Genomic DNA, 13,537 nt, shown 5'->3' on the forward strand with positions numbered 1-13,537 from the left:
AGAACATGTTCGACATGGGCCGACGACGGGTTTTATCTAAGAATTCGCCCCAGCCGGGGAAACGGGGAAATCCCCATGCGCTAAGCGGAGTGGAGGAGGTTTTCCCCAGGCCCCCCCCAGACAAGCTGGAGCAGAGTGGATTTTGCACAGGCCCGGGGACACGAGGAACGCAAGGGTGCTCTATTCCTCGTCGTGGTTTGGCCCGAAGCGCCGATTGACTCGGCGGTACGGTCGAGTTGGGGCCAGGGGAACCCCAACGGTTCGCCGTCGTGAGAGGCCGGTTTGGGGATGCCCTCGTCAGCGGTCGGCCCACGCGGCATCGTCGGTGGGATCCATGGGCGCTGGGATGCGTGAGGGTGCGGTACGACGTTGAGGACAGAGACAGGATCCCAATTGGCATGACACGGCCAGTGTTGTAGCTTCATCGACCGATGCTGGGAACACACAGACAGGATCAGGCAATAGACACACGGTGTTGCCCACTATCTCCGACGCGAGTTTTGACATATCTGGCAACCTCCACAGCAACCTCCTCCACAACTCCAACCCATCTCGTTACGTTACGCATGGGGAACAGGCCCACCGCCACGCCACCACTCGAGCGCTTCTACCCCGACGCAATGACTCGGCGAGGTCCCCAAACAGCCCCGGCAATGACTTGGCCTCCTCCCCAAACAGCCCCTGCCACGACTTGACCTCCTCCCCAAACAGCCCCCGGCCATGACTTAATCGCTGAAGCTCCGCATGGTCCCAAACCTTGATGCCTTTAGAGGCTAGCCGAGAGCCCTCCGCGCATGCATCTCTCCGCCCCCACCCCCACCCCCACAGCGCTGGAGATGCGGAGAAGGCTGTGGAGTTGTGTGGAGTTGTGGGACGCCAGTCAGGCATCGAAGAGATGAAAACTGACAAGACGGATGGGCAACGAGAGTGGCATCTCGGTCTACTTCGGACCGAAACAAGGCCATCATGCACCGAGGTGGCCAGGTGTTCAAGTGATCCAGGGTACCCACCAGTACATGCCCCGCGGCGACATGCCCCTTTAAGTTGCCATACCGCTCGCGGACGACTCTCACCAACCCTGACTCTCCCAGCCGAAGGACCGAAACCTGGGAAGAAGACACGCTCTTGATTCGCGCTGCTCCACGCCCTACACACGTCTCTTCCATATCTAGCCCGTTTAGCTTTTGCCCTGCGTCATGCCGACCCACGTCCACGGCATCGCGGCGGACCACATCCACCGCCAGGTCCGCCAGCTGATCCACGAGCTGGTCAACATAAAAGACACGACGGGCGAGTTCTTGATGACGCTCGCCGACGGCCAGGTCATCGACACCAAGGGCTGGAACGACTGGGAGTGGACGCACGGCATCGGGCTGTACGGCATCTGGAAGTACTACGAGCTCACCGGCGAGGATGAGTTCCTCAAGATCATCGAGGACTGGTTCCAGGCGCGGTTCAAGGAGGGCCACAAGGGCAAGAACATCAACACCATGGCCGTCTTCCTGACGCTGGCCTTTGTCTACGAGAAGACGGGCAACCCGACCTACCTGCCGTGGCTCGACAGCTGGGCCGAGTGGGCGTACCACGACCTGCCGCGCACCAAGTACGGCGGCATGCAGCACATCACCTACCTCGAGGTCAACGAGCAGCAGCTGTGGGACGACACGCTGATGATGACGGTGATGCCGCTGGCCAAGATCGGCGTGCTGCTCAACCGCCCGCACTACGTCGCCGAGGCCAAGCGGCAGTTCCTCCTCCACGTGCAGTACCTGTTCGACACCAAGACGGGCCTGTTCTTCCACGGCTGGACGTTCAAGGAGGGCGGGCACAACTTCGCCGACGCGCGCTGGGGCCGCGGCAACAGCTGGGTGACGATTGTCATCCCCGAGTTCGTCGAGCTGCTGGGCCTCACCGACGAGGACCCCATCCGCGCGCACCTCCTCAACACGCTCAGCAGCCAGTGCGAGGCGCTGTCGAAGCTGCAGCTGGACAACGGGCTGTGGCGCACGCTGCTGGACGTGCCCGAGGAGGAGGGCTCGTACGTCGAGGCCAGCGCCACGGCCGGCTTCGCGTACGGCATCCTCAAGGCGGAGCGCCGCAAGTACATTGGCAAGGAGTACTCGGCGGTGGCCGTCAAGGCCATCAAGGCGGTGCTGGACAACATTAGCCCCGAGGGCGAGCTGCTCAACACGTCGTTTGGCACGGGCATGGGGCACGACCTGCAGCACTACAAGGACATTCCGCGGACGAGCATGCCGTACGGCCAGGCCATGGCCATGATGGCGCTGGTGGAGTTTCTACGGGCGTTTGTGTAGGGTAGGATAATGGGACGGGTATGAAATGACGGACAAGGACAAAACTGCCGGCTGCAGAACACTGTACAGAACAGGGTGTAGAGGCTGAATGAATGCGATGAAGTGAATGAGTAATTGAGATTGTTCCATTGGTTGTCGGCTGTGCAACGGTGAATTTGTCAAGGCTGAACCCGGTCGATCGGGTTCTGTGCACCACTATCATAGTGGTACATCTTGTCAGCAGTGGTGTCGTGATGTTGCGTGATGATGCACGTGACGCCAGGGTATTCGAGTTCGGTCTTATGCCCCGACAAGGAAAGTGGTAGTCCTTTATCATCATCTCTGCACCTTTGCCAAGGCGGATGCGTGTCTTTTGATGGGGATGGGATGTGTGGGATCTCCGTCGTAGAGAAACATTTGCAATGTGTACGAGACAGAGAGAGAGTGAACCTGCCAGCTGACAAGTATAGGTAACCTCACGATGTCTCCTCTAGGCGCTCCATACCTAGGTACGAACTAGCTCAGCGACTAGCTCACCCGTCCCCCAAACTGTGGCGGAGGCACAAACTAAACTAAATAAAACAAAATAACGTCATGGATCTGCAGTTAGCTTCGCTTCCGTTCCCTTTTCCCTTATTCTCTCTTTCCTCTTTTCTTCTTCTTCACGCGCCAACAAACCCCTCCTCCATCACAGCCCATCCCCGCATCTCGGATCTCGCTCGGAGAACCAATTTGCCTGCCGCGAGTCTCTGCGCTAAATGCGCAATGTGCTTCATTCATCCCCGGCGGAGGCACAAACCCGGGCCCTGGGAACACACCCGCGGGTGATTGGCCAGCGCTCCGCCACTTTCGTCGAGGTGCAGCCCTTGACGGACTCGAACGTTGCAGCGCGCGTGCTGTGCCTGTTTTTGGTGGTGGTGGTGGTTGTAGTGGCTTTTCGGTAGTGCGTTTCTTAGTGTCTTACTGGCAAACTCCTGGCGTCGGGGATCCTCTAGCGGGGACGGCGATACCAATCAACAGTGCGGCGCTGCGACAAGAGCCAGCCGCCCTTTTGCCATCACCTCTCGGTCTTTAGGACGCTGGATCGTTGACGTCGTTTATCCCTCGTCGCAATTCCTCCTCCTCCTCCAAATATCGTGACTCTGGCGTCCTCCCGGCTTCCTCCTCTCATCCTCCCCAGCATGCGCCAGTGGACGGCCCGCAACCCGCTATCGCTGGCCGTCTCCTCCCCCGCGGCGCCGTAAAATACGTCACGACTTCGCTCCCGTCCGGCTTCGTCTTCCCTCACGCATCGCGCCACGCCGCAACCACCGCCGGAATGTCGCCCTCGCGAGCGAAACCCCCCGCGCGCACAACCTCGTCCGGCTCGTTCCACGCCGGAGCCCCGATTCCCACGCTCACCACTGCGCGCCGCAATGCCTCGCCTCGCTATCAGACCTTCCCCGATACCCCGCCCAAGACACCACTCACGCCGCCGTCCGATGCCAGCTCCGACGTCTCCGAGGCCGATGCGGACGAGACGCCGCTGCCGGTCCGTCAATTGCTGCTCCTCGCCTTCCTATCGCTCGCCGAACAGACGGCCCTCAACTCCATCGGCCCTTATCTGCCCGAGATGGTCGCCCACATGCCCGGCATCCCGCCCAACGAGAGCGGCCTCTACGTCGGCACCCTCGCCAGCGCCTTTGCCCTGGCCCAGCTGTCGACAAACTTCCTCTGGGGCTACGCCTCGGACCGCATTGGCCGCAAGCCCGTGCTGTTGATGGGCACCTTCTCGCTCATGTGCTGCTTCTGCGTCTTTGGCCTGTGCAAGGAGTACTGGCAGATTGTCGTCGTCCACGTCGCCATGGGATTGCTGAACGGCAACGCCGCCTGCGTGCCGACCGTCTTGGGCGAGGTCACCGACCGCTCCAACCAGAGCAAGGCCTTTACATATCTCCCCGTCATCTACTCGCTCGGCGGCATCACAGGCCCAGCTCTGGGAGGGCTGCTGGTTGGGAAAACAGGCGCGGAATATCCCTTTCTGGGACCAAACATTCTCGCTGCCGTGTTACTGGCCTGCAGTCTCATTGCCGTGGGAATCTGGTTCGAGGAGACGTTGGACGATGCCGATGACAGCTTCGTGAAGCCTGCTTGGGTTGAGAAGCTCACGTCTCTGTTTTCCAGGAAAAAGTTAGAGCCGCGCCGCGATTCTTGGATTGCACGTTGGCCCCGCGGCCGCTCTCACAATGAACCGCTGCTCTCTTCGGGCGATTCTACCTCCGAGGATGACGAGGACGACGACGAAACCGACCTCCGAAGTCTAGACGACGAAGACGCCAAATCGGATTCGCCCAAATCCGCATGGCGCCATCTCAGCGGCACCACGTTCCTGCTCCTCTGCACCTACCTCGTGTTCCAGCTCTCCAACATTTCCTTCAACAGCCTGTATCCAATCTTCGCCGATACCCCGCCCCCCGCCGGTCGGGATTTGCTCCCCAGCAAGATCGGAATCAGCCTCAGTCTTGCCGGCGTTGCCACGATTCTCTTCCAGGCGTTCCTCTTCCAGCCGCTCAAGGCCAGGGCCGGCAACCTGGGCACATATCAAATCGGGCTGCTCGGAATTGGAATCGCCATGATCATGATGCCCTGGGTTGGCTACAAGGACGATGCCCCGCTATTTGGACTGGGTAGCGGAGAAATGTGGCTGTATATCGAGCTTGGCGTTGTCCTAATTGTCAAAAACATCTGCGCCGTGGGTGGTCTATCGAGCGTCATGTTGCTGGTAAGCCAGATCATCCTAATATCCCTCTTCACATCTAATAACTCTTTAGATAACCAACTCGGCGCCATCAAACGCCAGTCTAGGCGCCCTCAATGGCATCGCCCAGACCCTCTCAGCACTGGGTCGCAGCATTGGACCATTTGTGTCCGGCGCCCTCTTCACACTGTCGACAAACGTCCACCCCAAGGGCGAAATCCTCGTGTTCACCTTGTTCGGCGGGCTCGCCGTCTGCGGCTGGGCGGCGTCCCTGTTCATCAAGAGAGATGGCCTCGAAAGCGACGACTGGATGGGGTCCGACTCGGAGCGGCAGTCAGATGAAGAGGCTGCATGAGAGCGTTTGTCATTTACTGCTATAACGTAAGGAGTTCCAAAGGAGTGTGTATTAACGATACCATGGTATAGATGAGGGAGAGGTAGACGGAAGGCATTTTGGCCTGGTGCATGAGCATACACCGACACATGACTGAAAGACGTGGAAGACATTCAACGTAGAAAGACGTGGGGGCAAATTACTTCGCTATTTAGGATAGAAACCAGCTCTATATTCTCTAATGTATCGTCAATCCCTCTATACCGTATACAATGCAAGGACAATCTTCAAAACACCACGCTCGCTGACCAACCCAAACGCAATCACGCCTAGAGACCTGCCTCTAGACTTCCTCAATACCACGACGGCGGAGTCTGCCAATGCCGCAACATCGTATCAACCGCCACGTTCCACTCATACTCGAAACACGCGGCCAGCTGCTGCACCTCTTCCTGCGTCGGCACCGTGGCCCCCCACATCTCCTGTCTCGACGCCTCAACCTCCGAGTATCCCGAGATCAGGCCGTCGTCGCGCATCTTGTTGAGGCACAGCCACGCCAGGTTCCAGCTGCGGTTGCTGTCCGGGTCCGCCCGCACGCGCGTGTGCGCATCGTGAATAACGTCGGCGCTGATGGGGTAGTTGCCCGTGAAGCCGCGCAGCTCGATCAGCAGCTGGTTGCTGGTGACGTAGTACACCCACGCCGCCGTCATGGGCTCCTGGAAGGCCTTGGCGTCGGCTTCGTCCTCGCACGAGGCGGCGATGCGTTCGATGCGGCAGAGCTCCGTGAGGGTGTTGACGCTGTGGTTCTTGAGAGACTTGATGATGGACTTGACCGAGGTCTAAAGGCGACTTAGTAACGACTTCTTTCACTTTCTGTGGGATTGTTCTGGAACAAGGACTTGTACTCACGCCAGAACGCCCTGACCGGGAACTAGACCCTCCAGATCGACGGGAAGACGACATTGTGAGGTCAATTGATAAAGTGATGACTGCGAGATCGAATACGAGGAGCCAGAGTATAACCCAAAAGACTGCGAGCTTGATCCAAGTCCCTTGACGAGAGCATCGACGGGTATTTTATCCACCCACTGACGAAGGCTTCTATCGCCCCCAACCGCCGTCTTCGAGAAAAGAGTCAGATTCCCACTCTTTGATTAGAAGAGTGAGTCGTGCTGAGAGACGATGCGGGGCCAATAAGACTTCCCACAACGGCCAAGAGCAAACCCCCCAGCGGCTCGTCGACACCCTGTGCAAAACAGTTCACGAGACACATGCCACCACGAACCCCCTCCCCGTGAGCTCTCTCCGGCCGGCGACTTCCCCAAAAGGCGGCCTTGCTCGACGGCCGCAGAGCCACAGTATCAGCTCGTGTGGCCCGGGAGCAAAATAGAAGCCCAGGCAGGCTATTGAAAACGACGGGCTGGGGGAGGCGCATACGGTGCCGGTGTGGTGCAGCGGCTGCTATTACTGGGAGCCGGGGTCCGGCTGGGGACGTCCGCAAGGCACAGAGGGCCACGGGTCGAAGTGTATTCATCCTTCGAGTGGCTGGAGGGCGTGTTAGTGACGGGCTCGCGGGAGCATCGCCGTTCCGCGTCTGACCAAACTCGGGATTGCCACCCAGCAAAGAGGGAACTGCCGCAGCCTGGCACAGGGTCGATGAGGCGACGGGAGAAGATTCCAGCAGTAGTCAGATGTGTTCTCTCTCCCGACAAGCCATCTCCGTCATCGACTGGCCTGCCATGGCCCGTCTCGTGGCCCCCCTCGCCCAACGGTAAGACGACTTGTCGACTATCAGCCCTGCTGGCCCCAAGGCACATCCCAACAAGGCACCGAACGCGCAAAGGGCCCCCACGCGTGCTCAATCCGAATCACAACCCGCCGCTGCGAGTCCTGATGTTCGTAGCTTCGTCGCAACATGGGATGGATCGCATCCACGTCAGATTTTAGACCGGGATGGAGTCTAGGCGCGGCACATGGCGACAAACTCCACACGGCCTCAGGCTTCTGGATGGTTCAGAAAGCTCCGACGAAAGGGAGTCAGCAATGTAATGTAATGTAATGTGCGGAATAACGACCGCGGAGTTTACATGCCTGCCGACGGCACTCCCATATCCGTTCCCATTGTGCGCTTGATTGCTTCGATCCCAAGCCAATGAGTCGTCTGGCCTCACTGCCCTGTCAGCTTCGTCCCAGGGTATACAGGGCGGGTATATCTAAGCGCATAGCCGCATGTCCGCCCTCGTCCCGTCGCCATCCATGTAAGTCATCCGCCGCGGCCCTGCATCCTTCCCACCGCGCCGGGTCTGGCAAGTGAGATGAGATGCCCGAGAATACGACGCTGCAGGATCGCGACCCCGTCCCGCCGCCCCCAGTGCCGGTGTAGTTTCCACCGCGCGCACGAGCGGTGGGACGAAGCGAGAAAAAGAGGCCTCTTCATTCCATCGAGCTGCCGTCGTTGAAGCCATTGCCAGAACGCACAACATGCTACTCCGCCGCCGCGTCAGCCGGCTCCCGCCAGTGCCGGAGCTCGCTTATATCAGCCACGGCCATGAAGTTCGCCCCAGCCTCTCCGCGCGCTCCGGCTCGCCAGAAGCCCAAAGACCGGAGTGGGCCGCGTGGCACCTAGCTAGAGCCGGAGATAGACTAGGGCTTGGCAGGTGGTCGTACGACCCGACTCTTCTTCTCTCACCGCGGCGGCGGAGTTGCCTCCCTGGTGACGGCACTGCCAGGCGCAGGGCCCCCCGCGCGCGCTGACGCGACGCCGCCTTGCTGGGCTGCAGCTATGACGGCGCTCGGGACGCAGGGCGGTGTTGGGCCTTGATATAAACAGGCCGTTCCCGCAGTTCGTCGCAGTTGGCTGTGTGGCTGGTGGCCGTGGTTTGGCGGTTTGCTTCGTATCACCGTGTCACGGGCTTCGAAGCCTCGTTTCCCGAAAATAATATCCCAACGCGACCAAGTAGCGTTCTAAATCCAGCTCCAACCCTAATTGAGGCTATGGCTGGGTTCGGGTTCAGTCGAGAGGGTGGTCATCGGTGTTGTTCATTGCGTGATGCATCGGAGGACGTCCGTACCAGGAAGGGAGGATTCTGGTTTGAGCGTCTTCAACCGCCCATGCAATACAGGTCTTATTTCCGACCAGAGGGTACAGCCATGGGGTCGGTTATTTTGATCGTCGACTCACGTTGCAAAGCCAGATGATTTCGGTTCGGGGTTAAGTGATGACTACCTTTCCCTAGGGTCCGTCACTATGGGAGGTGATAACTCATAAACCCCAAAGAAAGACTCAATTGGTTCGGCCAACTACACCGCGACAAGGATTCTGCTCGAGATAAGCGGCCGCCAGTGCCGTCTCATCATCGAAGGCGAATTTTTTCGACGACCGCATGTGATGTGGTCTCAAGAGCTTCCATTTCCAGCCATCTCCGCTATCTGACAGATCGCCCGTCCCTGGCACATCGCGGTCGGTAAGATGGTTGGAATCTGACCTCATTGGCGGCAATTTCCTTCCCTCAGCCCTACCAGGGTCTGTGGATGTGCACCGTCATCCATCAGATTTGTTTGGTCCACGCCATCTTACTTGAAACAGGATTACTGTACGCTACCAAGTGCCCTTGACTTTGAGGTCCCTCGAGCTCTCCCCCACCGCCATCGTGTACTCTCCATCCACCAGCATCACCCAATTCTGCCTGTCCACATCCCAATAACTCAGGTCCCGTCGTGTCAGGTTAAACTCGATTGTCTTGCTCTCTCCCTTTTTAATCAACGGCTTCTCGAAGCCTCGCAGCACGCGGACCGGGAACTCGACATCTCGTACAGTCTTGGGGTACGACAGGTACAGCTGTGGCACAGCTTTACCGTCCATTGACCCGGTGTTGGAGACGACGACCGAGACGGTCACGTATGTCTCCCACAGGTCTGGGTTTCCACCTTCGGCGCCGCCGGCTTGTGAGGGAGGCTGCTCTACGTCGTACCCATCGGGGTAGGGATAGTCTCCTTGCTTGATGTCTTTGGCGGAGTCAATGTAAGGGTACACAAACGTCTTGAGTTTGCGAATGCCTTCGGGGAAAAGGGCCTCCTTCACGTCGGGAATGGTATTGTCAAACTTTGGCGGTGTGACGGCAGCCTCTGGTCGCTTGGCTGGAAGCGCCGACTTCTTCTTTCGCTGCGTGACCTTGAGATCTTTGTACTCGAACGAAGTGTACGAGAGTCCAAAGCCAAACTCGAACCGGGGCTCAATCTGGTACTTGTCAAAGTGCCGGTAGTCGATGAAAAGCCCCTCGTCAAAGTTCTGCTGGGGCACAACGGCATTGGGCACGTACATGATCTGCCCTCCCTCGCCGTACGCCTCGAGAGATTTTCCGACCGTGTAGGGCAGCTTGCCGCTGGGGCTTTCGTCTCCAAATATGATACTAGCAATGGCGTTACCGCTCTCTTGGCCGGGGAGGTTAGCTGTGAGCACAGCCTTGATCCCGGGGTGCTCGATCCATTTGTCCATGACCACGGGTCCGACAGCATGAATCACCACCACGGTTGAACCAGAGCCATCTCCGCAGTGGTCGGCGACCTCGAGAATTAGATCATCGCCGCCCTTTTGCAAATAGAGGTCGTTGCGATCACCGCCAACACTGCCCCAGGCGAGAAACCCTTCGCCGGCGTCCGAGTTCGCAAAGACCAGGCAAATATCCTGATCGTGAAATGCCTTGGGATTTTTCTTGGAGCGCACGTTATTCGAGAGGAACTCTGTAAATATGACCTTGTCGTCGTTGAAACCCTCTCGCAGCGAGTCCACAGGGGGGACGAGGTATGGGAACTCGACGGCGCCACTGCCCCATCCGGAGCCCAGCGTGCCTTGGTTGCATCCTCGATCTTGGCAGTAGTTGGGGCCATGGCCGGGGCCAGCATCTTCGCCGAAGATACCGACGCGGAGCTTGTCGGTTCGCTTCTGTACCTTGGAGGAGCTTGTGGCTCCGTCGCGGCTCAAGGGCAGGATTCCGTCGTCATTCTTGAGCAGGACGGTTCCTTCGATGGCAACTTGGCGAGCGACGAGTGAGTGGTTGCTCTGGACGTTGACATACTTGTTGACCTCGACCTTGGTCTGCGGAGAAGAGCTCCCTGGAGCGATGACGTCCACTTGGTCGTGGGTCCAGGACGAAAAGTTCGGTCCCTTGTTGTCGAACAATTTCTCATCGTCCTGGCCAAGCTGATACCAAGAAGCAACAATCCGGACCACCATGTCATTCAGCCGATCTACCGGCAACGATCCATTGAGAATAGCCGTCGTCAGACGAGGACCCCAAAGAGAGTCGCCGTCCTGCCACTTGAGACCGTCTCCAGGCATCGTCATGTCCAGGCCAGAAAGCGCACTCGCCACGCCAGACCTCTGGGCGAGCCAATCGGACATGACGAATCCCTGGAAGCCCATCTCGTCCTTGAGGATGCCGTTGAGCAGCTTGGAGTTGCCACAGGCATATGAGTTGTTGACCATGTTGTACGAGCACATGACGCTGGCCACGCCAGCCTTGACAGCATCGGCAAACGGCCAGGCGTATAGTTCGTGCATGGTGCGGTCGTCGATGTTGGACGACAAGGCATTGGGAAGACCCCACTCCCAGGGCTGGCGGAAGTGCTCTTGTTCATTGCCGACAAAGTGCTTGATGGTGGCCATGACGCCCTGATCCTGAATCCCTTTGACCGTCTGGGAACCGCCAATGCCCTGTAGATATGGATCAGGCCCAAAGCCCTCCCAGTTGCGACCGCCAGCGGGCATCCTTCCGAGAGCCCCGATGCAGGGTCCGAGGAGGATATTGATGCCCTTCCCGCGAGCCTCGAGGGCGTGGGCTTTGCCACGCTCGTACATGAGGTCCTTGTTCCATGTAGCCCCGACGGTGATTCCAGCAGGAAAAGCAGTCGCATTATCAGCTCGTCGGATTCCCAATGGTCCGTCCTGCAGGGCCAGACCGGGAAAACCAACATTGAGGGCAGGGCCGGTGTTTCCCACGGCCAATCCCATGCTCCATCCCGTACCAGTAGTGATGTTGACCTTTTCGGGAAGTGTCATTCGCGACACCAGGTCGGCGGCCTTCTTGTAGCTATCCGCCCACTGCTTCACGGTGCCTCCTTTGGGGCTCGGGTACCACGGCGGCGACTGGGCGTCAGGTGGCGGGGTACTGATCTTGTGCCAAGCCAACGCCGCCAGCACGGTGATGATGGCCCAGAGGATTAAGATGACGGTGGCGATGGTGAAGCAGCAGCGCTTTCTCGACGAGCAGCATGTTTGGCAGCGAGCCGCCCAGCGGGACTGGCGGTCCTTAGCCGGGAGCAACGACGACTCCCCGGTGGTGAGAGGCTCCTCGTCGAGGTATCCTGTGGCGTCAAGGTCGGACAGTTCATCTGAGTCGTAATCGCCGTCCTGAGAGGACCGCTTGGGCCTGAGCAGGCCTTCACTGCTGGGATCCATGGTCTCACCTCACAAGCATATGTGCAAGCAATAGAAATCACTGAGTGGCGTGGATAGACAGATGTAAGGCTTGAGAGTCATGAACAAGCTATGGGATGAGAAAGGGTGGCATGAAGCCGTGCGACGGATGGGATCTAATCCGACCCCGAACAATGATTATCTCCCAACACTGTAGCTTCCTGCAGCCTCCTGTAGGCTTAAGCATGGTCAGGTATGCTGCGTCACATCCCCTGAACGGCCTGAACGGATACGGGCTGGTGGCGCTATCTCGTCCCGCAATCCCGGCGCTCCACTGAGGAGGCCAGCCGCACTGCAGCAAGCGGCTAGTTAAGTTTTCCTCATTTGGGTGATTCTGGGTGATCCGGGGATAAGACAATGATGAGAAAATAATAAAAAATACAGCTCAAAGATGGACCTAGATTAGAATTCAGTAAACTCTTCTTTAAGCCGATTGATATTTAATTCATATCGCGGTCGACAATAAACAACACCAGAGACGGGGCAGGTTCGATTCTTCCTGGCCCGGTACATCTTCGGCAAAACCTCCACCCATCTGATTTCGAGTTTCTCTGCGCGACAAAGCCATCCGCAGCATCATCGTCATCCCACTTCCAATTGCCCAGCATGTCGATGTTCCGTGCGAAGAAGCTCGACCTGGGCTGCTTCGTCAATGTCCGCACCCTGCGTGACCACACGAAGCGCAAGGTCTTTGAGCAGAACGAGACTGAGAGGTGCGCAAACTCTTCCCTGGCCTTGAATGGATGGACACGGCACGGTCTAGCAACGACGACGACGACACCGACACTTCCATGGCTGCTGTCCAATCCATATCCCTTGGTCACATAAGGGACCCTTCTTTGCGAATTGTGCTAACTAAACCGCTACAGGCAAGCCCTCCGATTCATCATCCGCAACACCACCCTCCCTCCCCGAGTCCGCGCCGAAGCCCAGCTGCAGCTGACGCAGATGCACTGCTACACCCGCCCGACCCAGATCCGAAACCGATGCATCATGGGAGGCCAGGGCCGCGGTGTGCTGAGCGACTTCAAGCTGACGAGAGTAAGCCACCCCGCCGAGCTGCAAACGACCCGGGGTCTAACAAGCTGCAGTTCAATTTCCGAATGGAGGCCATGGCCGGAAACCTGCCCGGTGTGAAGAGGGCCAGTTGGTAACGCAATAATACATCTCAATGCTGGACGCAAACGAGGAAACGAGAGCTGTATGACTACGTGTGGACGCGATGTGGCATTCTAGGATTGGAAAAGAACGACCCGCGCGAATGACCAAGATATGGCAAATAGACACCAAACCCGACTGTATAATACATGTGAATACCACGCCATCTCAGTGGAATTTGCTCTTGGAGGATGCGTGTCCGGACTCTTCGTCAGTGAACGTTGGTCAATGAACTGACAATCCATGGAGGATCTGGGTCAATGGAATTGCTCTATGACACTAGGCATCAAAAGAGACCTCTACATGAGATTTACCAATCTCACAATACCTTATTATCGCTATCTCTATCAGTATACCTTGGCTCCTCTGTGCCTAGTTCCGGAGTACACGACGTAAGAGATCCAGCGGGCATCAAGCTAGGTCCCCACTTAGTGAACGCTGGATAATATTCCAAAAAAGGTCTAGTTCAGATACGCCTGATAACCCCCGATAAGTGATAAGGCATCGATAAATGGATTTTTGCCTGGAGGCTGGGAGTC

At 57.9% G+C, this 13,537-nt stretch overlaps 5 protein-coding genes across 5 annotated transcripts; 3 read left to right on the forward strand and 2 right to left on the reverse strand.

Moving 5' to 3' along the window:
* The first annotated feature begins 714 nt into the window (after positions 1–714).
* Positions 715–2,426, forward strand: BGZ61DRAFT_447455 (Six-hairpin glycosidase-like protein). Its single transcript, XM_046245347.1, has one exon. The coding sequence runs from the start codon at positions 1,197–1,199 to the stop codon at positions 2,313–2,315; it is 1,119 nt and encodes a 372-aa protein (XP_046106639.1). The 5' UTR covers positions 715–1,196; the 3' UTR covers positions 2,316–2,426.
* Positions 2,427–3,612: 1,186 nt separating this feature from the next.
* BGZ61DRAFT_347911 (major facilitator superfamily domain-containing protein) lies at positions 3,613–5,386 on the forward strand (the record flags this gene model as incomplete). Its single annotated transcript, XM_046240018.1, has 2 exons — positions 3,613–5,055; positions 5,105–5,386. 2 exons carry the CDS (start codon positions 3,613–3,615, stop codon positions 5,384–5,386), a joined length of 1,725 nt encoding a protein of 574 aa, XP_046106640.1.
* Positions 5,387–5,718: 332 nt separating this feature from the next.
* Positions 5,719–6,328, reverse strand: BGZ61DRAFT_475744 (uncharacterized protein; the record flags this gene model as incomplete). The annotated part of the gene is made up of 2 exons (XM_046248725.1): positions 5,719–6,204; positions 6,275–6,328. 2 exons carry the CDS (start codon positions 6,326–6,328, stop codon positions 5,719–5,721), a joined length of 540 nt encoding a protein of 179 aa, XP_046106641.1.
* Positions 6,329–8,580: 2,252 nt separating this feature from the next.
* BGZ61DRAFT_447459 (glycosyl hydrolase family 3 N terminal domain-containing protein) lies at positions 8,581–11,976 on the reverse strand. The gene has a single exon (XM_046245348.1). The coding sequence runs from the start codon at positions 11,820–11,822 to the stop codon at positions 8,964–8,966; it is 2,859 nt and encodes a 952-aa protein (XP_046106642.1). The 5' UTR covers positions 11,823–11,976; the 3' UTR covers positions 8,581–8,963.
* Positions 11,977–12,341: 365 nt separating this feature from the next.
* Positions 12,342–13,422, forward strand: BGZ61DRAFT_447461 (uncharacterized protein). Its single transcript, XM_046245349.1, has 3 exons — positions 12,342–12,553; positions 12,710–12,881; positions 12,932–13,422. The coding sequence occupies exons 1-3, from the start codon at positions 12,447–12,449 to the stop codon at positions 12,992–12,994; spliced, it is 342 nt and encodes a 113-aa protein (XP_046106643.1). The 5' UTR covers positions 12,342–12,446; the 3' UTR covers positions 12,995–13,422.
* The last annotated feature ends 115 nt before the right edge of the window (positions 13,423–13,537 follow it).

This window comes from Ilyonectria robusta, assembly GCF_021365365.1.
Source record: "Ilyonectria robusta strain PMI_751 chromosome Unknown BGZ61scaffold_6, whole genome shotgun sequence".
NCBI classification, from domain to species: Eukaryota; Fungi; Ascomycota; class Sordariomycetes; order Hypocreales; family Nectriaceae; genus Ilyonectria; species Ilyonectria robusta.